Source organism: Strongylocentrotus purpuratus, unplaced genomic scaffold, assembly GCF_000002235.5.
Source record: "Strongylocentrotus purpuratus isolate Spur 01 unplaced genomic scaffold, Spur_5.0 spur5_scaffold_2, whole genome shotgun sequence".
NCBI classification, from domain to species: Eukaryota; Metazoa; Echinodermata; class Echinoidea; order Camarodonta; family Strongylocentrotidae; genus Strongylocentrotus; species Strongylocentrotus purpuratus.
Window position 1 is genome coordinate 24,981,584 of NW_022145605.1, and position 26,304 is coordinate 25,007,887.

The window sequence follows — 26,304 nt, forward strand, 5'->3', positions numbered from 1 at the left end:
TATTTTTCTTGGCTTAAACAAATCTTTTAGGATAAGTGGTTCATTACAAAAACACTAAAGCTATTTTTATACTGTTATTACTACAATCCACTCATATGCTAATTCATTAGCACCAACTATCCTTGTATAGCCTGCAGGATAAGATCAAATAGAAAAAGCAAAACTATGAAATGATTTAAGATTTCAGATTAAACTGGTTTAAGGCAGTTCGTTGAGATTTGAAATGTTCTTATTTTGTATGAAACATTTCAAGAGATAACACATGCAGAATTACTACTCACTGGATTATTGGACAAGTGCTTTTTCTCACTATTATGAACAACATATTTAAAAAAATGTATATACCTTACAGCGTCATTAGACGGATATATGTAGTGAAAAATGAGTCATTAAGTAGACATGGTCATTAGCAGGACATTTTCATGTCCTGTTAACGATGGAACAGTAGAATTAATGTGCCGTTTAGGGTTATATATAGATGTCCTGTTAATACAGCATGTAATGTTATATATGTATTTATATATATATAAATATATATTTATATAAATAAAATTGTAAAGTACAGCTATGTCACACGCTCTTAGACCATTTTCTTCACGCCTACATATTCTGGCACACCCGTTGTCATGTCAGAGTTGAGAATTCTCGCACTTTTATATTTATATATATGTATATATCATTTTTGTTATTGAAACCTATCTTCCAATTTTGTTCACTGTTGCAGAGTCTCAACCCCTCGTGAGAAGTGAAGCCCCTCCCCCTGGTCAAGTGAAGGAATTCTTTATTGGTCTTTGTCCTGTCGATCTGAAGGAATGGAAGGAGCTTGCCTGCTATTTAAAGATATGGGAGCTAATAAAGGTATGGTAAATATTTGTTAATGATGGATATTCTTCGTTTGGAATAGTAGTTTTAAAGCCCCACTGTCCTACTTGTAGCTACTTGCTCCCTCTATATAGAAAACTTACCCAACCGGTGCCTGTTGGTCCCCCATGATCTTCTTTTTCTTATGTTAGTTGAGAGCTGAGTTAATGAGATAGCCACCTGTCAGTGACCTCGCTGTGTGGTCTAATCCCTTCTGGCCCAGTAGTATTGACGGTCTTTAAATGACGTTTATTTTTAGGTTATAGTAATGATAATAATAGCTAAATTTGTTATTGCATACATATCCATCCCAGGGGATGCTCAAGGGTCCTACAAAGTACAATCATTACCTAGTTGCCCTAATGTGCTAAAAGTATTTCAGGAATTAATTCCTACCACGTATCCATTTACTACACCTGGATGGAGGGTGGCAAATGTGGATTAATGTCCTGCAAATGGACATTAGTGCCATGGGGGGACTTCAACCATGTGATCCACAGTCTGATGATGTATCACCTAGACCACAACACCTTTACCTCTCTGGCCGGGTGTAGAGATTTCATCAATGCATATATAAATCATCATTAAAGGAATTTGATTTGTTTTATCATTTTTTCTTTTATAGATTAAAGCTAATCTTGAGCTCTGGTATGGGAATTGTATTTTGAGAGAAAATTGCTCTGATTTATTTTGGATTGTTTATTCTGCAGTAGACTGGTTGTTTGAACCAGTGAAATAAAAACAAATGCACAAAAATAACTGGGAATTATCTTTGATAAAAATCACAGCTCCTATTAGCACAAAGTGACCTGTGTAAAGCACATGGTACGTGTCGGGCGCACTTACCAAGATTTCCTCATCATTCTCTGCTCATTACTCGGCCACTATACATTTTCTACCAAAATTGTTTGGCACAAGTCATTTATTTGTAATCTTGAACATTCAGTGTTAGTTTCGTTGTATTCTGTGAGAATTTATTTTCTATATCTACAAGAACTCAAGTTTATCTTTAAAGGGATAGTTGAGTTCTGTTTTCAGAAGTTTTCATGCCTTTCAAAGTGCATGGTTATTGCTCTTATTCATATCTATGACATTTCGAGTGCCCTTTTAGAACCTAAAATTGCTATGAGGGTAACTTTAGACCCCAAAATATGTGAAATTTAGCCAATACGATCATACCAATTCAGCTCCACTTTGAAAAAATATGGTGACCGTTAATTAATTATTTAATTAAAAGTAACAATACATGGGCTTGCTAGTTGTGCATAATATAACCAACATGAAAATGCCTACAAAAAAGTGCCCCTTCATTATTTCGTTTTTTCAATGTTTTTTTCTTCAAATTATCTAATATTTGTGGTGGTACACAAGTATTAGAAATCGTTATATTTATGGATATTTCAGCTGTCTCTGAACCGTTTTTTATCAAACAAAGATGATTTTGTCATTTAAATTGTATGTTCTTTCAAACTTGACACTCAGTTTTTCATTATCTCACAAAAAATTATTTTGTGTAGTGCCCTCTGCAACAGAACTCAACTATCCCTTTAAGATTGTGACATGCTCATAATATATGATTCCATAATTTTAGTTGAAGAATTAAAACTGTACAATTCTCCTCATATTTCTTCTGTCTCTTCGCATTTCTTCTTTCTCTTCTTCTCATAATTTCTTTTATCAATTTAATTACTGGATGTTTTACTTTCATATTTGCCTATTTTATATTGTACTATTTGCATGTATGTTATATGTTGCAGTTTTATTTGCTGATTCAACATGTGTCAGCTTTTGGCTGGGGCTTTAAATGTTTATAAATAACCTTTTCAATTTAATCTAATCTCTTATACTAAATTTGTTCAAATATTTATTGCATAACCTTTCATGAAAGATTTGTAATTTCAAATCAGTATTTTGTTACAGCAATTTTACTTTCCAGTTCCATGCATTTAGTTTTCGCATTTTGATTTGCATTTTGATTTGCATTTTGATTTGCATGAAACATTTTATGCAGTAGGCTTACGGTTGCACTATGTGAGAGAGGGGGAGCATTGAGGAGTCCTGAAAAGGACTGTCACTGAAAAGGACCGTCGGTAATCTTTCTTTCTTGAGAGTGTGTGTGGTGCTGAAAAGGAGACCCCAGCCCAGACGGAAACGTAGCTCACCCACGTCCGCAACCCGGTGACCCAAGCCCACACAGACACAAAGCACGCCCACATCTGCAACCCGGTGACTTGAGCCCCCGCACGCCAGCTATTCCCCACTCCTGACGACGGATAGTCAACCTGTTTGAAACGTTGAGCCTCTCCAACTACCTAACCGCTCCAACCGGCGCTATAGTTCTGTTTAGAACTATAAGCTCAAAGATAGATTACCAACAGTCCTTTTTAGGACTATAGACACACACTCAAGAAAGAAAGATTGCTGACAGTCATTTTCAGGACTTCCCAATCCTCCCCTCTCTCTCACATGCTGCAACCGTCAGCCTACTGTATATCTACATCATGATGCAAGCAGATACTTATAAGCAGCATGAAACATTTTGTTTTTCCCATCTTTTCAGTGCCCCATGCTATTATGTTTAAAAGCGACGGTTCCAGTGGTGGACTACAACGAACCAAAGCATAACTGGAATAGATTATTAAACACTCTTAATCTTTTCTTAGCACCAGTATTCTGTGCGTTTGTTACCAAAGGTAGGTGCATATTTTCCCCACTCTTATATTACGTTAAAGGCATCGTTCTCAATGTTAAATCTGAGATGCACGGCCCTACATGTTATCAGTGTCTATGATATGGTGTAATATTGAAGCCCTAAAAAAATTGCGACTCTAAATGTTCAAGAAGTGCCTCAAAAAAGTAAAAATCTTTGAGTGACCGGTTTACCTCACTCGTTTTCCCCAATACACCAGTGTAATGAAAACCGCAAAATTTGGTTTCGATTTCCAATCATAAATATCTTGATAATCAGACAGGGGATCGTCTTGTAAAAGTAATGGGGTTCCTGATTGACCTAAAGGTTTATAGTTATCATTGCAGCATGAGCTAAATCCAGGATTTTGTTTCAGAATCTGAGACAAAGATACCCAATCCCTTTAACAGGGAATTTAATGTCTCCAAACCCTCCCTGTACATTTCTGTGAATAGCAATTATGAAATTGACATCGTAGTAAAAAATTGCCAAAGTTGTTGGAAACAAGTATGTGTGCTTGCCCAAAATTTGATTTTACTATCTAATATTACAACCATCAAGCTACGTGTATCTGTGCCAAAGTTTTCAGTTGGAACATAACTTAGCATTTGACCTATATTATAAAATACCGGTACATATATATACCGCATGTAACATATCTAGCGTCCCTTCTGTATTTAGGTAGATTGTTTGTGGGTGTATGAGACAGTTGTACTGTTTTACTGCTTTAACCTGTACAGATCCATTGCCTGCTTGTCATTTATCGATGCTACTGTTCACATGTTGGAGAACCAACCCAAAAAATATTAATAACTTTACAAATTGTATACTAATAGAATGTCTTTTTCTGCAGGTGATAAACACTTACCTCGTTTTGTAGAACATTTTTTCCACATTCTATATTGATCAATTCTGCCATATTATTGTTGCCATATTTTTACAATTAAACATGTGAAAGTCTTTTTGATGGAGAAATTCATTGTGTAAATACCCGGTACATTGATTGTAATAAAGACTGGAAAAGTGTGGAAACAAGAAAGTTAGATTCTGAGAAGAAAAAAAAAGAAACAGGATAAGGATGTTATTCATTTTTAAAGTTGCATTTTGATGACACAAAAATTGTGAACATTTGTAATGTGGCTCATGGTTACTACTCTCGTTTGCTTGCAATTGAAAATTCCATTAGTTTCAAATTTCATGTTTTTTGGTGAAGAAAATGATAATTCTCGTGGAAATGATGTGTAAGAACGTGTGTCCCAGCATTACTTACATGTATCTTGGAGACAGAACCCTGTATAATGAAATATTTTCTGACATGACAACAACAAAAATTGAAATTTTTAGTTGAGAACAAATGAAAGAGGTGCCAGGTACATGTATGTCAATGAGTTACAAATGTATATTTGATCGATAACAAATTAATTATTTTTTCTATCCCTCTTCAAATTTTCCCCAAACTTCCATTGATCTGTTTCTTTATATATAAAACCAACTTATTTGAAGGATAGACTTTCCTTTTAGAGCAGACATACTGCATATTGAAATAGGGAATATGTAAAATGTGTAGACAATGAGATCATAAATTTATTGTTGATTTGACGATACCTTTTCCTTTCTTACTTTCTCATTCTTCCTCTATCCCTCCCTCTCTCTCTGTCTCTCTCTGTCTCTCTCCCTCTCCCTCCCCTCTCTCTCTCTCTCTCTCTCTCCCTCTCTCTTTCTCCCTCCCTCTCTCTCTCTCTCTCTCTCTCTCTCTATTTCACCTTATACTCCAGGTTTAACCCAAACTATAACTGGTGGTTTTGTGGTATGGTACCTTGTTCTGCCTATATCATTCTTGTTAGCCGCTGCAGTATTCTTGACATCTAAACCAAAGAAACAGCCAGTCTATCACGCAGTAAGTAGACACAAAGATTTGATTTTTATTTGAAACCATCAAGCAATTCAAAATAAGAAAGATTTCCTATTTGAAAAACCACCCAAAGTCAGGGGAAACCAGTATGTTATGCCCACACCTCTAACCAGAGAAACGAATTCACAATACACTTTGTTATGCTAGGCTCCCTAATATGTAATACTTTTCACATTTTTTTGTATTCTACTACCGGTATGCAATGTGACAAGCTTCTTGAGTGGAAGAAAATGTTTGAATATAGATATAACTTGTTAGAAATTATGAATTACTTGCCATTGGTGGCGGAGGCATAATGCTTTGGGATTGTTTGTCCGTCTGCCCCGCTTTTCGTTACTGGGATTACTTGAGAAACCATATTGCAGATTTTAACCAAATTTTGATGAAGTATGTATGAGCATGCAAGGATGAGTGATTAGATTTTGGGTGGGAGAGGTCACGGGTCAAAGGTTGCAGGTTCACAAAAGTGTTTAAAATACCAGATAAAAATCTTTTTACTACAATAACTTACAATGAAACCCATCAAATCAAACCTGGTTATTGTATGTATGAGTATGTACATTGTAATAAAGAGCTATTGAGAATGAATTGATACATGAAGGTGTAAGAGATTTAAGGATTATGAATCCTAGAAAATATTGTAATACTGTGATAACTCAACAAAAATTGAACCATTTTATACCAAACTGGGCTTAAGTTTGTTTGAGTACTAAAAGATTAAGTAAAAATGACTTTGGGTTCCATGAGATCAGATGACTTACTGGTAGATGTTAAAGAGTTGTCGATCAATTAACAGACTACAAGGCGATTGCATATTGGAGACGCAGTCGCATTCATTCTATTTGTATTTGGGTTATGTACCATTTTTCTTGTGGGTGTATATTGTCTATGTAAAACATAGATATATACTTTAATTTTTTTTTTACTCCTCAGGTATTTTCATATGTAGGTTTCGTTGTAGCTGTGCTATGGATTTATTCTACTGCAAATGAAATTGTCAACATTCTACAGGTTGGTAATGTTTTCTTTGATAAAATAGAAAATAGTTATTCTATTAGTAGCCATACATACATTTTTATTTTATGGATGTAAAAACTTCTGATTTGATGAATAAATACATTGGTAATAATGATATGACTTTGCCGTATATGCCAACAGAGGGCGTTTTTAGTCTACTGTAAAACCTGAAAGTTTCACATTCATTACATTTTCATAAAAGCTTCATGCTGTGGAATAATTAGCTAACGGCATGACGTGCATTCAAATTTTGCAATTTGAGAAAGCTTTTTGCATTGAAAAGGTCCATTACAATAGGTCATTTTTGTAATTAATCAAATGTAATGCACAAATCTTTGTAAAAGGCCTTGTTACAAATTATTTCATTCAACTGTTACAAATAATTGCATTTTAATAGTCGGAATTCAAATTCATACCTTGCATGTTTTGGGGTAGGACAAACCATAATGTTTGTAACATCTAGCAACAATAGGTCAAATGTGTCTCATTCCCTAAATGAAATAAGTTTTGGGGCTTTTGATTTTGCTTAAAACTATCTTAAATAACCCAACTTGTTGCTCTGGAATTGACTAGCAACCAAAAATATTTAAATTCTGTAGATAACTGAGCTCATTCAGTCTTTAGATATATGCCCAGGCGCATACGCAGGGGGGGGGGGGGGTTTGGGGGTCGAACCCCCCCCCCCCCTCAATTTTTTTTTATGTATGTGTTTTGGAGGAAAACCCCCTCCCCCTTATTGTTTTTAATAACGAAATTAAAAAATTAAAAATTAAAAAAAAATGTGCTAAAGGGTGACCAGAATATGATGACCTTACCCCATCCTCCCCCCCCCCTCCCCAACTGAACGAAATATCAGTCGGCCAAATTTTCGGGACAAAAATTTTTGTTGCGAAATTTTTCAACAAATTCTGGACCCCCCCCCCCCCCCTAAAAAAATCCTGCGTTCGCCACTGTATATGCCAAAGGGCACAGAACATCAGTTGTGAAATAGGTTTCAGGACTTTTTATTTTCACCTACTTAGGTCTTATTTTTAATAAGTAATTGCCAACTATGGATAAAAGATTGCTTGCTACTACATAAAAGAAACCATTATGGTTTAAAGGATGTGCTACTAATGTGTTTCTATCAATACGTTATAGATGTTTGGTGTGGAATTCTTCATCAATGATGCTATCCTTGGTCTTACGGTCCTAGCTTGGGGAAACAGCATTGGAGGTATGTCAAAACTGTGTGTTAGATATACAGTGCGTCGCAGAAGAAACAAAACCGAGAATTATCGATGTTTTATCATAACTCAATTACAATTATAATTAATTAATGACACATATTTGTAAAGCTTAGATCATCCACTTTAATTTGCTGCAACTCATATGATGCATATTTCACGCATGAGTGATTGAAATCTATTTGAAGAAAGGGTACTAAAATGTCATGGACGAAAGACTTCATGCATGGCTGATTGTCAACGAAACGGAGTTAAATCTGTTGTCAATTCTGTTTGTTGCTACGGCTGTACAGCAGGCAGCCGGTGAAAACCAATTTGTTTAATAAACTGATTGAAATGCAAGCATTTCTTTAAACAAACAGAACTTTGTTTTTCCTAGCTCATTTTTCCTGATTGAGGTGTCATATGAAAGGGCAGAAAATGAACTTTCTAGAAATGTGATTTTCTCTTTGAAATTCAGATACCGTCCGCCAAATGAATTTTTGGTACCCTTTCTTCAATTTAATTTTAATCACTCATGCATGAAATATGCATCATATGAGTTGCATCAAATGAAAGAGGAGGATCTAAGCTTAACAAATATGTGTCATTTATGAATTATAATCATAAGTTATGATAAAACATGGAAAATTCTCGGTTTCGTTTCTTCTGGGAAGCACTGTATAGAGGCTCTTAATTGCAGATAAATATCTAACATCAGTAAAAGTGTCTCATTGAATTTATCCTTTTTGACACATGAAGAAGTTTTTCTTCTTTTCTGTCTTCTTCTTTTCCTCCTTTATCTTCTCCTCTTTCTTTTCCTTCTTCTCTTTCTCCTTCTTCTTCTTCTCCTCTTTCTCATTCTTCTCCTTCTTCTCCTCCTTCTTCTTCTACTTCTTCTTCTTCTTCTTCTTCTTCTTCTTCTTCTTCTTCTTCCTCTTCTTCTTCTTCTTCTTCTTCTTCTTCTTCTTCTTCTTCTTCTTCTTCTTCTTCTTCTCCTTCTTCTCCTCCTTCTTCTTCTTCTCCTCCCCCTTCTTCTTCTTCTCCTTTTTGTAGTTCAGAGTCAAGAGTTTGTAGATAGCCCTGTGCACTGGACTGGGAAATCAGGATGAGAGGAGGGATAGGCTATGTGTTCAAGACCTTGTGATACATTTTGACATTCAGAGGAGAAACTAGTCATTCTCCTGGGAAGCTAGGCTTAGTGTGATAAAAAAAAAGTTGTCTACAAATCCTATCTTGGGCGCTAGGTACATTGAGGGTTCATGCCTTATTCTTAGCTGGGCAATTTTTGCTTTGATGTGGCTCTTCACTTTGACCACATGGACCTAGTGGTAGATTAGCCTTGTTGCTAAACAAGTTATCCAATAGAGTCTACTACTACTACTACTACTACTACTACTACTACTACTACTACTACTACTACTACTGCTACTACTACTACTACTACTACTACTACCTCTACCACTAATACCACTACAACTACTACCACTACTACCACTACTACTACCACCTCTACTACTACTACTACTACTACTACTACTTCTACTACTACCACTACTACTACTTCTACTTCTACCACTACTACCACCACCACTAAGGTTGGATTGCTCTTTAACCTTCCATTCGATTTTGCAAAGACGATGTCTGAATATCTGGAGAATTTGGGGTTCAGCACTCATTTGTGATAATATATGCAATGTTATTAATCCTTACATTTCTCTGTTTTCAGATCTAGTAGCTGATGTTGCAATGGCCAGGCAAGGATTCCCCACAATGGGCATGTCAGCTTGCTTTGGAGGACCTATGTTCAGTATCTTTTACAAATTTTATTCATAGACCTGGTGGGTGTTTCACAAAGACTAAGATCAACTTTAAGTTGGACTCGACTATTGCACGCCGTTCATGCCACTATTTGCTCTCACCATTTACTGGCATTGGTCTCTCAAGAGACGTACAAATCATGGTCACATAACTACAGAATTTACATTTTTTGACAATTCAGTATTGAAGGAAAAAATATTATTTAAAAATAATAATGGGCAGAGCAAACAGTGGCTTGAACAGCGTGCCATAGTTAAGTCCAAGTTAAAGTCCATCTTAGTCTTTGTGAGACACCCCCAGTTCGCGGTTAGCACATGTCCAAAATGACCCCGAATATCCACAGATCTTCAAAACATGAAGAGGTCCCACTTTGTACATTTTGAAATAAACAGCGATGGAGGTGCTACATAAATAGCCTTTGTTTCCCCTTTTCAAAGAATACTTCCATCTGTGGATAATGGAGTGCACTGCTTGTGAATAAATTATTAATGATAAAAAAACTTTCATGAGCACCTATATCCAGTATTTTGTCTCTGTGTATTTCACAATTTGTTCTGCAATGACCTTTATCTGCTCATGCTCGGAGTGCAACCGTGAACTGGCTTATTCATGACATAAGAGAGATTATTCAAGACAGTTTTAAACAAATTTAAGAGTTTTTAAAACATATTTCACTCAGTGATTCAGACACATTTGACTATCAGTCTCATACATATACAAATTCAGAGTATTCCACCGAATATTTCAAAAGAAAATAAATTTAGGCCCGAATTCACAAAGGAGATTTAAATTAAACCCATGATTTAAACCCCTCATTTACATAAATGAAGATTTAAACCATGGGTTAAATTTAAACCTCCTTTGTGAATTCGGGCCATAGTGACTGTTAAAACGGACATGACACCGAATGAACAAGGAAATAATATTTGTTGAGTGATTGCCAAATTTATGATTTTGGGCTAGTGAACATTTTCCATGGGATTGGCCATGTCTACTCCTAACCGTTATGAAGACAGTTTCTTTGTATAACATCTGTTGAAGTAGTTTTTGAAGGTTTATTTGTTAGAATGGTATTCTTTATCAATATATTGTTATTATATTGTGAATTGCTTCTTTTCTTTTTCTAAGTTTCAAGGTGATTTAATATATATTCATTATAGGAAATATATGTGATGGGCCTCTAAAAAATATGAAATGCCTTGCTTGATTTCAGTTTCTTTCTTAACCCTTTGCGCTGCCCAGATATGCTGCTAGGTATTGGTATATCATGTACCATTGTCACAGTCCGAGATGGGGGGACATTTGTGGTAAGTCGTCTTTAAGGCATCGTTTTTACAATGTTAAATCTGAGATGCACGGCCCTAGGTACATGTTATTAGTGTTTGTGATATGGTGTAAGACTGAAGCGCTTTAAAAATTGCGCTTCAAAATATCAAAAAATGCCTCAAAAAAGTAAAAATCTTTGAGTGACGGGTTTTAACATACTCGTTTTCCCCAATAGACTGCAGTGTTATGAAAACCGTTAATTTCCAATCATAAATATCTTGATAATCAGACAGGCGATCGGCTTGTAAAAGTCATGGGGTTCCTGACTGACCTAAAGGTTTATCATTATCATTGCAGCTTGAGCTAAATCCAGGATTTTGTTTCAGAATCTGAGACAAAGATCCCTTTAATTGTGGTCGGGGTGCATTCTCGACATGCAATCTTTCAAATTGTTGTTGTTGTCTTCCCTCCATTCATAATTATGACATTGATACATTTTTTATACTCCAAGGCCCCATCTTATAAAGAGTTGAAATTATTTGCAACCTATTTGCAATTGATATCAATCGATAACACGCAATGATAATGGTTGTTGTCAGTATTAGGTTAGGACTTGAAAGAAATATTCTCTGTTCTTGGAGACTGGGCAATAAAATGTGATAAAAACAGAATGTAGGATTGTAGCTGTATTTGGGGTCCTCTAATTATGAGCCTTACTGCTCCAAATTGGATGTTCATCCATTCTGAATATATTCCTGCACGATACAAATTGTTTCATTTACCTGTTAAGAATAATTGTATTTCAATGGTCAGAATGTAAATTACATATATTGTGTGTTGCTAGGTAGGGCATGCCATAATGATTTTCCTACTTAGCAACAAATAATGAATGCAATTTGAATTCTGGCTATTGAAATACATTTATTCGGAACAGGTGAATTCAATAATTTATATGAGGTGCTTCACAAAGGCATATGCATAAATTTGGTTTAATACATTACTAAAAAGCCCTATTGCCATGTTTTTTTTAACAGCTCCACACAGACCATGTCCAGTTAGTTCTTGCCCTGGGTTTAGCGGTGAGTCTTCTATCGTCCATGTTCATCATGGTGATCACCAGGTTCCAAGCTGCGAGGTTTTATGGTATCTATCTCTATATCCTCTATGGAGTAATACTGGTTGTAGCTCTATTAATAGAGCTTCAAGTGATACCATGGTGATGACCAGGTTTCAAGCTGCGAGGTTTTATAGTTTCTATCTTTTTATCCTCTATGTTACAATTTATGTTGAAGCTCTATTAAAGGGACTTGGTAACATTGTTCAGATGAGAGAAAATGGTGCTTAGGTAGTGACTACGTTGCTTGATGTACAATTAAAGATAGTCTGAAAGTTTGAGTGAAAACAGACCATTATTGATTTTTTTTTTGAAAAACTGAAGTTATCAATTCTTTAATTCTCCTAACTATATTATTGCAATTTAATTACATTTTATGTGAATGTAAATCGTCACAAAGCAGTGAATTGGCTCTATATACCATTCCAGACATTTTAGTGTTAAAAGATTTTTTAAAAGCCTGTCACGTGTCTTATTTTCATGGAAAAACGGTTGGGAAAATTCAAAAATGGTTGGGAGAATTTACTGTAAGATGGTGTCGCACAGTGACACCTTAAAAAAATATGTGGTTTGAGAATTTTTCAGGATTTTTAGCATGTTAGAGGGTTACTACAGTAAAAGGAATATAATAAGTAAAATTTTATACAAAAATTCTGTTTTTTTCATCAACCTTCAACAATGCTTTTTTCAAGGCAGGGGGGGGGGGGGGGGGGGGTGGGCGGTGTTCAAAGGGAAAATGGCAAATATTCTAATTGAAATTCCATAAGACCTGCTATTAAATACTACCTACATGTAGAATAGCATTTGACATAATTTTCAGAAAGCTTAGATTGGCAACAAACTGTAGGTTTTCATCTTGTGAGAAGAAGAATCATGTCTTTATTCAAAGCTATTTTTTGACGTTTGAGACTTGGAGTACTCATTAATGTTTCAGTGACGTGATCACATATTGCTTCTTTTCTCATGAAGACTTGTATGAACATATTTCATGATGTATGTTTATTAATCAGATGTCTTGATATGGGATTGATCATCAGGTATGAATGTATTGGAAACTAATGTCCCCCTTCCCCCCCCCCCCCCCCCCCTCCCCCCATCCAGAAACATGAACCACAAATCCTCACTTCTTTGCTGCAAAAAATGCCACCAGGTAAAAAAAAATATACCTCTTTCTTTTTACGGTGTTACAATATCTGTAGGTTTAAAAACTATGCATTTTGTAAAGGTGAGTCAATTTGTATGCATCTTGGTGGGAAGGAATGCATAGTTCTATCACTTGAGTGTTATTCTAGAATCAATATTTTGAAAATGCCTTCTTGGTGAAAAAATTTTGTGCCATGAACACCAGTTACAGTCAAACCTGCTTTAGTGACCACCTGTATAGAAAGACCACCTGTCTACAAAGACCACATTTTGGTTTCCCTTGATAATGGTTTCTCATTGAAACATGTACTAAAAGAACCTGTACTTAAAGACAACCTGCCCATAAAGACCACTTTTCTTTTCTCCCCTGGGTGGTCTTTATAGACAGGTCTCACTGTATTTATGAACCAAGTGAGACATTTCCTGTGCATTTTCATTTGAACTTTATGTAATCAGGCATATTTGTTAATGCACCTTTTATGTTTACCAGTACTTATAGAGTTTGATAAATGGGCATTCATTCAAAGGCCATTTTTCTTTGTGAAAAAAGGACCAAAGGATTATTCAGCAATACTCAAGCTGTTGTGTGTATGAGAAAGTGAAAAGTGAGAAAAAGAGATTGAGAGAGAGAGAGAGAGAGATAGAGAGAGAGAGGGAGAAAGAGAAAGATATAGAGATATAGATAGAGAATCAGAGAGAGAGATAGAGAAACAGAGAAAGAGAACGAGAGAAAGAGAGAAAAAGAGAGAAAGTGAGAATGGAAAAAATATGATTTATTACAAAATGATGAATTTTTGAAATTGTTGGGGCAATACAAGTTCATGAGGAATTTATAATATTGAAAAACATGATGTTTACTGTATTGTTACACTCAGTACTTGATTTTGTAACTTCATTCTAGATGCAATCTTGAACATCACATATATTGTGAAGAATTCAAAACAGTATACCGGTTAATGTGATAAAGTGTGTGCCTAGATATATATGTGAATACTTAAAGTAAAGCTATATATTTTGTAAGACGGTACATGTATATATACAAGCAAATATTATATTTTCTTTCTGTTATATGACCTCTTGCAAGAAAAAAGAATAAAATTGTATATGCTAGCACCTTATGATAAGGGCAATGATGATTATTTCTATGTTCGTTGTTCTTTATTGAATCACTACACAAACCTTGTTTGTAAGTGTATATGTTCATGTGTGATTTTGAATGGATTAAAGGGAATTCCACGCTGATAATAAGTTGGTATTAACAAAAGTAGCATAATTAGACAAACAGGTCAGTGAAAATTTAGTGAGCAATATCCAATTAAAAACAGTTACCATCTTGAATGGTAATTTTGTATTTTCAAGTATTTGTCAAAATTCGATTGGCAGTTTCAAAGCCAGGTAAAAACAACTTACCTAATACTAAATGTTTGTTTGTTTGATTGTTTGCATTTATTCATCTTCCATGCAAAATTATCAAAACATAATACATTTTACAAATTTGTTTTTAGAGTGATATGGAAATAAATAATCCTGAATCCTAGTAATTTATGACTTGAAAAAGTGTTCTGTAAATCATGAAATACGGAAATGAAAATTGAACCTACTTAAGAGGCTAGGCTTGTTGCATGTAATAGTTTCGCTGATTTAAACTTCAGACCACATTATACAGAAGAAAAAACAAACAGAATACACATGCACTAGACTGAAAGAAAACTAGAATTAAAGGTAAAGACCAGTTATGGTCATGCGATTGCATTGTGAAAGAAACGTTGTGGAATCAATCAGAAAAGGTTGATCATCTAGCATCTGCAAGGTTCTGGAATCATCAAAATGATAAGAAATTTGGCCCATCCTTCGTAAAGTTACAAGCACTATACACAGAAAGATGTATATGGGACTATCCTATATCTCTCACAGACCATGAGAGAAACAAATTTACCAAATATATGAATTAGTAGGCGGTTTTCCCGGCAAATTTTTTATCATCATGTATTGGTCAAAACATATTCTTTCACATGATTGGTAATGAGAGCTTCCATTTCATTTTTTGAAATTGGGGTGTTTCCAATACTGGTCTTTACCTTTAAACAAAATACAACCTGGTACGGCATAAAGTGAAAGCGAGAGAGAGGGAGAGGGAGTGAGAGAGAAAGCGAGAGAGAGAGAGAGAGAGAGAGAGAGAGAGAGAGAGAGAGAGAGAGAGAGAGAGAGATAGAAGCTGTAGAACTCGACTCGTTTTGAATAGGAGACTAAAATATTATTTTCTAATGGTTACATGAAAGCTAAGCTATTCATTACTAAATGCAAACACTAACAGAAAGCTACATTTTGCTAATACGTGTAAGTTTTGTTCATGAAATAAAGAATAGGTTAATTCTTGATCATTTCGGTAGTAGAACATCCTTGGTATCTTTCATACAAGGTTATCGCTTCCCTTTAAGTATGCATCCATTCTTTGACAAATCAAGAAAAGTGTAATATATATATCATATTTATTTTCATAACCTTTATGTACAGACAGATCCATTTGTCAAAAATAATGCTAAAAAATATCAAACCTTTAAATAACCTAAGGATGATAATGAACTACGAAAGAACTTTAGATGAAAAGTAGCAAAATATTGTATAGTTGAGAAAATATGTGATTTCTATGCGTCAATTATATTTGTTCTCACAACTTTATTTTGATGTTGGATGGTAAATTAACACGTCATTAGAGGCACAGCAAAAAATAATTTCAGTGCAAGCTGTTCTTGGAGGATTTCATCCAAATCTGAGCATTTTGACACAGGCATGTTGTATAAAGGTCGAGAGATTACAAATATATACACCAGAATACTTTTAATTTGCATCATTATTTTGAATGCAATGTCACTTGATACAGTGATATAGGAGGTAGCACTTTGGAGAGCACTTTAAAGTGTGAATTTTGGCCGGGTTGCGGTATGAGTGACCTATGTAAAAAAAAAAATTATCAACAGAGAGAAGTAACACAAGGTTTATTCAGTATAATCCGACTATCACATCTTTTAAAAAAATATTCAATTTTTTTTTTAAAATACCAGCAAATTTGAACTATACAATATATAATCAGAATACGCATTTAATTTAGACCTACATGTACATTGCAGCTCACACTGGATCAAGAGAAGAATGATTACGTATTCCCTCTGAGATTAAAGCCCCCATATATTTTCCTAATGTAGTGGAGCCGACAGTTCACTAATAGATGGAGTCTCATGATGACAGGCAAAATCAAATGTTTACTCAGCTAGTAAAAGTTTAACCGAACGGTAGTTGGATGTGTTCTTTATACAATCGGTACATCATCTTTTCCCCTTGCCAGATGCATTTCTTGGTGACTTGCCCAAGTTGAGGGACGATTTGGTTTTGTTGAGTTTCTTGCGGACGTTGGTCCAAGATTCCTTGCCTTTGGGCATAGAGGGCGGACGAGATAAGTCTTTCAGGCGACCTGTCAGAGTTGATCAAACGATATGCATCAGAAAAGGGGTTCAATAATACGACAAATTGGAAAACAATACATAACATTGATTCAATAATGGTCATTTTGTAAGCAAGTAATGGGCAACCAAAAGGCAGATTTATTCGGTCGTATTCGACTTTACGCATTTAATGTATACATGTATACATATGACAACAAATTTGAATATACTTTTAAAACAAAGGTTGCCCTGCTGCGAGCCTCCACGTTTAAGTCGCAATACGCCATTTTTGTAATGTAACCAAAATTATACTTCGTAAGCGCCTCGTTACGAATGATTTTATTAACCTGTTAAGAATTATTGTATTTAAATAATCAAAATGCATATTGCATATATTACGTGTTGTTAGGTAGGGCAAGCCATAATGTTTGTTCTACCTAGCAACAACTTATGCCTAATGAGATACATTTATCCGTAACCTGTGATTGAAATAATACGTATCGAGGCACTTCACAATGGCATATGCATAAATTTGATTCTTTACAAAATGGTCTATTACTCGTAATATATTCTGTCCTTATAAGCTGATTCAAATACTACGCTTATTAAACATAAAACAAATCGAATCAACATACTTTGTAGTTCTGGACAGGTTTCTTCTGGGTTACTGATAAGGAGTGAATACACGGTGGGTTCTAGGTTGGTTGCGCCTTCTGTAAGGAATGAAGAATAATTGAAACAATGAATGGTGTTCAGTTGAGTCATTCAGATTAGTAAAGGATGGTACTTCCGAAAAATTGCTCAGAAGGCGGAATGGAAAATGGGGTAAGCGGACACTATTTTTTTTTTTTGGTCTCGAAATTTGAAAATTTGACATTTTTCTTTGTTAGGGGGGGTGAGGTCACCTTTTTTAGGTCAGTAATGGGCATAATTTTTTTTTTTTATATAATTAAAAAAAATAAAAAAATAAAAAAAAAACAAAGGGGGAAGGGGGGTTTAATGGGGGTTGTAAGAGGGTTTACACACATAAAAATACCAAAGGGGGGGGTTAACCCCACCCCCCCCCCCCCCCCTGCGTACGCCCCTGCGTCTCACGCCCCTCCAAAACTGTTGGCATACGACCGTGGTTGTTAGCAGAATGAAGGTTCTTCACGTTTCCTGAACCGTCCGACAGATCGAGTGTATAGTCGAATATAGGATCGAATACATCTGCCTTTTGGCTGCCCATTGCTTACAAAATGACCCATAATTGATGTATTCCACTTTATCGTATTATTGGGCCCTATTTTCTGATGCATATTATTGTTTTATCAACTCTGACAGGTCGCCTGAAAGACTTATCTCGCCCGCCCTCTAAGCCAAAGGGCAAGGAATCTTGGACCAACGTCCGCAAGAAACTCAACAAAACCAAATCGTCCTTCAGTTTGGGCAAGTCACCAAGAAATGCATCTGGCAAGGGGAAAAGATGATGTACCGTTATATCATGAACACATCCAAACGCCGTTTGGTTAAACTTTTACTAGCTGAGTAATCATTTGATTTTGCCTGTCATCATGAGCCTAATATGTCTCCATCTATTATGCTGAACTGTCGGCTCCATTATATATCTGGAAAATAAATGGACGCTCTTATCTTTAGAGGGAATGCGTAATCATTATCCTCTTGATCCAGTGTGAGCTGCAATGTAGGCCTAAATTAAAAGCGTATTCAAATTACATTTAAGAGTATAGTTTCTTCTTTTTAAATTTGCTTTTAAGTAAATAAGTAAGGGGGGGGGGGGTAAGAGGTCACTTTTTTTTCTTTTTTTTTTGTCTCGAAATTTGAAAATTTGACATTTTGCTCCGTTGGGGGGAGGGGGGTAAGCTCAGCTTTTTTAGGTCAACCATTGGATTTTTTTTTTTTTTTTTTTAAATCCAAAAGGGGGGGGGGGGTTTTAGAGAAATTTAGGGTTTTTTTTCACACATAAAATTACCAAAGGGGGGGTTTAACCCCCCAAACACCCCCCCTGTGTACGCGCCTGGTCGGTTTACTTAATGAGTTAGTTAGACTGAATAAACCTTGTGTTACTTTATATTCGTTGATAATTTTGGTATCATTTAGTATAGGTCACTCATACCGCAACCCGACCAAATTTCATACTTCAAAGTGCTCTCCAAACCGTTACCTCCTCAATCAGTCGCTCATGTAATTGTATGCAAGTGACATCCGTTCTGTCATTTCCAGTTTATGTTTTGCCTCATCTTTACATTGCATTCCAATTATGCAAATTAAAAGTATTCTGGTGTATATTTCAAAAATGGCAAGTCCATTCCAAAAATAACTTACTTTCAATAGAAGCAGAAAAAGCAGACAAACCAATCGGAAAAAAAGTTTGAGCAAAATCGGATAACTAATAAGAAAGTTATGAATTTTTAATGACATGAAAAACTTTGAAAATCACAAGACAAATTGGCAATTCACTCATGAGTCTGTGACGTCATTGTCTTACTATCCACTAATTGTTTTCTTTATATTAATACTACAAATTTCAAATTTTCCCCCAAAAAATCATCGACTGTATTTATCAAAATTCACATTTAGTTCATTATTTAACTGAGAAAATAATGACTCTATATTAATGCATCCACACAAAAACATATTACAATCATTGTAATATGTTTTTGTGTAGATGCACTAATATAGAGTAATTATTTTTCAGTTAGATCATGAAAAATGTGAATTTCGATAAACTTTTTATGTAAAAAATCGGATTTTGAATATACAATATTCAGAAAATAGTATCGAAGTCACAAGATTTTGTGAAATGTCATGCACGCAATATGATACAAATCATATAACCTGGGCAAAGGCATGGGGAAATCAAGTTCTGGGGATAAAAAGGGAAATTAATGGGATAAAAAATATATAAAGCAATTGATCAATAGCGAGGCAATGACGTCACAAACTGATAACCAATTTGTGTAGTGATTCTCGGCTTGTGGACTTGTGAAGTTCCATAGTTTTTCTTACTTAAAAAAAAGAAGATCAGAACTTCTTTATTGGTCATCCGATTTTACTCATTTTTTGTCCTTCTCTGTTTCTCTTGTTTTCTGCATCTATTAAGAGCAAATTATTTTGGGATTAGACTTAGCCTTTAATCTCTCGGTCTATATACAACATGCCTGTGGCAAAATGTTCAGATTTGGATGAAATCCATTATTTTTTTTGTTTTTGTGTGCCTCTAATGAGGTGTTTATTTACATTCAAACATCAAAATAAAGTTGTGAGAACAACATAATTGACGTACAATATTATCAATAGAAATCATATATTTTCTCAACTACACAATATTTTGCTACTTTTCATCTTAAGTGCTTTTAACAGTTCTTTCGTAGTTCATTATCATCCTTAGGTTATTCAAATGTTAGAAATTTGTTAGCATTATTTTTGACGTACAAATGGCTCTGTCTGTACATAAAGGTTATGACAATGAATATGATATATATAATCCACTTTTATTGATTTGTTGAAGAATCGATGCATACTTAAAGGGAAGCATCACCTTGTATCAAAGTCACCAATAATGTTCTGTGTCATCTACTACTGAAATGATCAAGAATTAACACATTCTTCATTTTGAGAACAAAACATGTATTAGTAGGTATAGCACACCAAAAATAATTACAACAAACACATGTTATTTGATGGTTGTAAATGATCAAGCTTTATGAAAGCTTCAAAAAACAAAAAACAGAATTGAAATCGGTCAATGCGTTGTGATTTTATACCATTTTTTTGATATCGCAAAATTACCGAAAAACCTGCCAGAAATGGTCAAATTGGCAAAAATGGCATAATTCGACAAAGTTGACAACTTAATTCATCACTTTCTTGGACACAAATAATAAATTAAATTATCAGACACTAAAATATCATCTTTGTGGTAAAAAATACAAAAAAGAAAATTCATATATCTATTTCCGTTTTGAAAACAGAAGCCAACACAATAAGTCATTTTTGCCATTTTTGCGAATCTGCAGATATAAAAAGGTTGTGAAAATAACTCCGCCTAATTAATATGCGCATATGTAATCGAATCAAAACCGAACATGATACATCAGTGAAACCTATGTATATCAGACAGGTATGGAAATATATTTCATTTGAAGAAAAAAAATTCGCGCACTCATTATGCAAATTAGGAAAGTCAAACTGTTCATTTTTGGGGGCATTTTTTAAATCATATATTCATAGATCATATTTACACAAAATATTAACCTTAAATTCCAAATATTTTTGCAATGCCAATAAAATATGGCGATGGAAATTACTTGGATCACCATCACAGCTTTTTCCTCATGTGTTTCACAAATTATTCAGAAAAACCGATCATATGATAAGAATTTGTAGACTTTCAGCTACATTACAGTATATTTGCCTATTTAAAAGATGTCAGATTTGAGGATTTATGACGATTTTCCGAGAAACCATTCAACAGGCCATAACATTCTACAGGGAGTGAATTTCAGAGTAGCAAAAACTTTGGTGATCCCAGTACAGCTGTGGCTACCTTGAGTGTAAATAACAAATTGATTTAATGAGTGAAACACATGAGGATATTGCATTTTTGTAGGGGAGTTTTATACATTGAGGTGCATTTTTTCACCACGCAGAATAGCAGCGCGAGTCAATGGGCGATCAGCGGGCCATGTCCCACATGGCTGAAAAGACAATATTCTAATTAAATAATTAACATATTTTCCACATGTCTATAACAATGAAACTACATAGAATTGTAGTTAAAGGTAAGCTTGAAATATATGTGAAATAAAAATTTAAAAATGTTGTTTAGTTTTTTTTAAATACATTTACAAAAATTGCTATTTCTACCAACTGACTGCTGTTGTGTGTGTGTGTGTGTGTGTGTGTGTGTGTGTGCGTGTGCGTGTGTGTGTGTTCGCGGGGCAGACTGTTTGCACAGGCAGTGTGATCACCCTAGTATTAGCAAAATGTAGTTTTCTGTTAGTGTTTGCATGTAATACATGGTAATGAATAGTTAAGCTTTCATGTAAACATTACAAAATAATATTTTAGTCTCCTATTCTGAACGAGTCGAGTTCTACAGCTTATTTCTCTTTCTATCTGCCTCTCTTTCGCTCTGCATGTATCTCTCTCCTCTCTCTTTCACTTTATGCCCTACTGTGTTGTATTTTGTTTATTTCTAGTTTTCTCTCAGTTTAGTATATGTGTATTCTGTTTGTTTTTTCTTCTTCTATATATTTTTTTCAAAGTTTAATTTAATGAACCTATACACGCAACAAGCCTAGCCTAGGTTCAATTTTCATTTCCGTATTTCATGATTTACAGAACATTTTTTCATGTCATTATTTACCAGGATTCAGGATTATTTATTTCCATATTTTTTTTAATGTTAATTTTTTGTAAAATGTATTATGTTTTGATAATTTTACATGGAATATGAATAAATGCAACCAATCAAACAAACAAACACATTTAGTATTTAGCAAGTTGTATTTTTCTGGCTTTGAAACTGCCAATAAAATGTTGACAAATACTTAAAAATACAAAATTACTATTCAAGATGGTAACTGCCCTTTCTGGGTTTCTTGTGTAGGAGGGGGGAGGGGGGGGGGGTGCACAAGAATGAACCTGGACCGGATGATCCATATTTGTAGGTATTATTCACAAGGCCCTGATATAGTTATTTAACCGAAAGCAGTGGCGTAATGAGCAAAAACGTTTGGGGGGGGGGGGGCTGACAAAAAAAAATCTGAATCACCCCACTACAACATGCAGGCCCCGCTGAATGTACTCAAAGTGGGGTCTTGGGGCAAAGCCCCGGCGGGGTTCAAGGGGCGAAGCCCCCGGAGTTCAAGGGGTATGGGTATCAGTGGCGGATCCAGGAATTTCTTACCGGGGGGGGGCACAACATGGCATGAGGTGAAATATATGTAAAACGATGAAGCCGACAGAACGAGGCTTTAACGGCGAGGGAGCGGAGCGACCAAGCAGGGGGTGGGTTTGGGAGGGGGTTCTGGCCCCCTCCCAGAGTAAGAAGCATTTGCAATTTTAGAACCAAATTAGACGCGATTTCAGGCACTTCCTGGAGTAATATGACGTAAAATTGCTTTCTCCTACCCCTTCCAAGAGTAGGGATCTTTTGCAATTTGAGAACCACATTTGGCGCATTAATGTCCACCGGCACTTCATGAAAAAAAAGAGACCTTCTGATTGGTTAGAAGTTAGAGAAAAGTGATCTGTCACGTCGTGAGACGTTGTATAAATTATGCTTTGATGCCGCACAATGCACAAAGACGGTGGTCCGGTACTTCACCAGTAGTACTTGCAAAAATTATCTCGAGTGTATAAACTGTGTCGTTATCAGGGGCGTCGCTAGATCTTTTTCAGTGGGGGGGGGGGGGGGGTAGAGGCCACCGATTACCGACAAAACGAGCCACAAATATTATTACCGACAAATATAAAAATGTCAATATCCAAATGTCTACTAATTGAACCTTATAAACCCGGGGCCAGGAACTAAGTTATTTTTCAGTTTTTCCCTTCATTAAATTATTAGAGAAAGAAGACGATCCGTTGTACTGTTCGATCGACTCTTAAAGCTTGTTTCGCCCCTCCCGCGCAAAGCGCGGAAGCTATGACGTTTCATTTAATTATTCAAGAAAGAAGACGATTCATTGTACCGGTCCCGACTCTTAATCCTTGTCTGAATTCAGTCCCCCCCCCCCCTTCCGCGCTAAGCGCGGAAGTTTGACATTTCAATACATTATTACTCTTAATCCTTGTCTGAATTCAATTCCGCTCATCCCGCGCGAAGCGCTGAAGCTTTCACGTTTCATTAAATTATTAGAGAAAGAAGACGTTTCGTTGTATCGTGTTCTTGTCTGAATTCAGTTTCCCCCCCTCCCGCGCGAAGCGCGGAAGCTTTGACGTTTCATTTAATTATTAGAGAAAGAAGACGATTCATTGTACCGGTCTCGACTCTCAATCCTTGTCTGAATTCAGTCCCCCTCCCCCGCCCGCGCGAAATGTGGAAGCTTTGACGTTTCAATAAATTATTACTCTTAACCCTTGTCTGAATTCACTCCCCCCCCCCCCCTGCGCGAAGCGCGGAAGCTTTCACGTTTCATTAAATGTAAAGAGAAAGAAGACGATTCATTGTACCGTTGAACCGTTCTTGACTCTTAATCCTTGTCTGAATTCCGCCCCCCCCCCTTTCGCGCAAAGCGCGGAAGCTTTGACGTTTCAATAAATGATTACTATTAATCCTTGTCTGAATTCATTTTCGCCCATATCCCACGCGAAACGCGGAAGCTTTAAAGTTTCATTAAACTATTAGAGAAAGAAGACGAATCGTTTTATTGTGTCTTTGTCTGAAGTCAGTTCCCCCCTTCCACGCGAAGCGCGGAAGCTTTGTCGTTTCATTTAATTATTACTCTTAATCCTCGTCTGAAATCATTTTCGCGTTTCATTAATTATTAGAGAAAGATTAAGACGATTCGTTGTTCCGTTCTCGACTCTTAATCCTAGTCTGAAAGTAGTTGCCCACCCCCCCCCCCCTCCCGCGCGAAGCGTTGAAGCTTTGCCGTTTCATTAAATTATTAGAGAAAGAACACGATTCGTTGTACCGTTCTCTACTCTTAATCTTGTCTGAATTCAATTTCCCCCACTGGGTCCCTTAACGGTAAATGTGCAGTGTTACATGATGTAAGTATAGAACGCTCGTTCGCAAATCTGTGCATGCTCAGCCCGAGCGGTGGGTAGCATGTTATCTCCCGGCAGTGCTTTGCACAGTAGCTTCTGGAAAGGAATTAGTGTTACTGTTTGTGGCCACTATAAGGCCCTTAGTGACTATAAAAAAACATATGCTCTTCCTGGCTATTTGGGAATGGGTCAGTTTGCAAGAAATAATGGAGAAACTAGCATTTTGTTGAAAATCATGTGATATCACGAACATTTATACATTACTTGTGAAAATAAGTCATGGTTCAATTTTATTTGGGGGGGGGGGGGGCTGGCGCCCCCCCCCCCCACCAGTACGCCAGTGACCGAAAGTTCTGTTAATGAACCTGCTTTTCAAGAGAAACTTCAAACAATTCTGACTGGTAAGTGTATTGATACAGACAGAATAATATGAAGAAAATCGACAAAATTTCTGAAAATCACATTCCAAAGAACAATAGCCATTATATAACATTTGTTATCTAAATGTTTTGGCATTTATCAATTATAGAAGTCTTGTAAATTCAGTATCTGTTTCTTTTGATTCTGTCCGAATTTATCACTCAACACTCAAAAAGCAAGATTGCATTCAAAGATAGTTTTTATGTTTTTAAAGGGATGTCCACCCTGATATGAAGTTGGTTCTAATAGAAGCAAACATAATGAGGTCAGGTCAGTGGAAGTTTGAGCAAAACCCGATTTAAAATAAGAAAGTTATGTATTTTGGAAGTTTCGATCAGTCAAACACATATTGGCTACTCGATCTGTGACGTATCTTTAGGGGGCTATTCCCATTTGCTATGTTTAAGAAAATTTAGAACTTTCTATTTTCTCACTATAATAATAATAATAATAATAATAACGTTTTATTTACCCAGGGTAGCCACTTCAGTTATGAAACTGCTCTTCCAGATGGCCCTGCATAACATGATATGTTATTACTACCCTTCTCCAATCTAATATGCTGAGCGCCAAGCTAGAAGGCAGAAGGTCCCATTGTTTTAACTCTTTGGTATGACTCGGCCGGGGTTCGATCCCACGACCTCCAGTTCATGAGGCGGGCGCTCTAACCACTGAGCCATCATGCCCGGTCTGAAAATTCAATCGTGAATGCACCATTATTATAATTATTGTATATATGTTTTCATACAACCGACGTATGAAACAAATCTACTCCATCATTAATACCTAAGAAAATGTTATGATATATTCTGTACAGAGCAAACTGGAGAGGACCTCGCAAGATACGTCAGTATTGGCAATTGTTTTTCACTGATAACATCTTCAACAATTCATAACTTTCCTATTTTTAACCCTGCCCCCCCCCCCCTCCACGATTTTTCCGATGGCTCGGGAACGCATATGGATGGTGCCCCGCCGCGCCGCTCGCTGACTTTTTTCTTTCGAGTCTTGCGCAACTTTCAATTTTGTTGTTGTTGAATCGGACCTACAGTTACAAGGTCACGTGACCTTTTGTCTTTGCATGTCAGCCCGAAAATCGCTCATTTTTGTGTTTTGTGTACAAAACAAATGGAAATGTCATTTTTCCTAAAAAATTGGTTATTGGGTCTTGTTTAAAGTTAAGGTGGTTGTTTTGGGAGTCAAAATAGTTGAATTGTAGTAAGAAATGAAATAAAACAACTAAAACAATAAAATACATAAGTTAAAAAAACAATGAAATACGTAAGAAATTATAAAAACGGAACAAGGAACAAGGAACAAGCTGGCTCTTTCAATTTTTTTTTGTCGTATTTTTATTCCAAATGGTCTAATGAATATATGTAGTGAAAAAGAATGCTTAAATATGAATAATATATGATTTATGGGTAAAAATGTGATTTTATGACCTTATTTGCATAAATTACCATAAATATGCAAATAAGTGAATTTTTCAAAAGATTGAAATTATCATATTATTCATTACACTTTTCGCGGAGATCGGCCTCTTCATGGCCAAGATCTTAACGAGGGGGGATAATGCCCCCCCCCCCCCCCCGGCCGTACTAAGACCTCAAATAGCCGGTCTTTTTAGGGTTAATTGGATATTGCTCAAACTTTTACTGACCCGTTTTTCTAATTATGCTGCTTCTATTAAT

General features: G+C 35.8%; 1 protein-coding gene across 1 annotated transcript in view; it reads left to right on the plus strand.

The window, feature by feature from the left end:
- Positions 1-12,284, plus strand: part of LOC105442119 (mitochondrial sodium/calcium exchanger protein) — a 30,741-nt gene extending 18,457 nt beyond the window's left edge. Inside the window, exons 10-17 of the mRNA XM_030991163.1 lie at positions 725-858; positions 3,422-3,554; positions 5,326-5,447; positions 6,396-6,473; positions 7,620-7,695; positions 9,414-9,494; positions 10,748-10,812; positions 11,806-12,284. Of these exons, the coding sequence (XP_030847023.1) occupies positions 725-858; positions 3,422-3,554; positions 5,326-5,447; positions 6,396-6,473; positions 7,620-7,695; positions 9,414-9,494; positions 10,748-10,812; positions 11,806-11,991 (875 nt within the window). The 3' untranslated portion in view covers positions 11,992-12,284. The remainder of the gene's footprint in view (positions 1-724; positions 859-3,421; positions 3,555-5,325; positions 5,448-6,395; positions 6,474-7,619; positions 7,696-9,413; positions 9,495-10,747; positions 10,813-11,805) is intronic.
- The last annotated feature ends 14,020 nt before the right edge of the window (positions 12,285-26,304 follow it).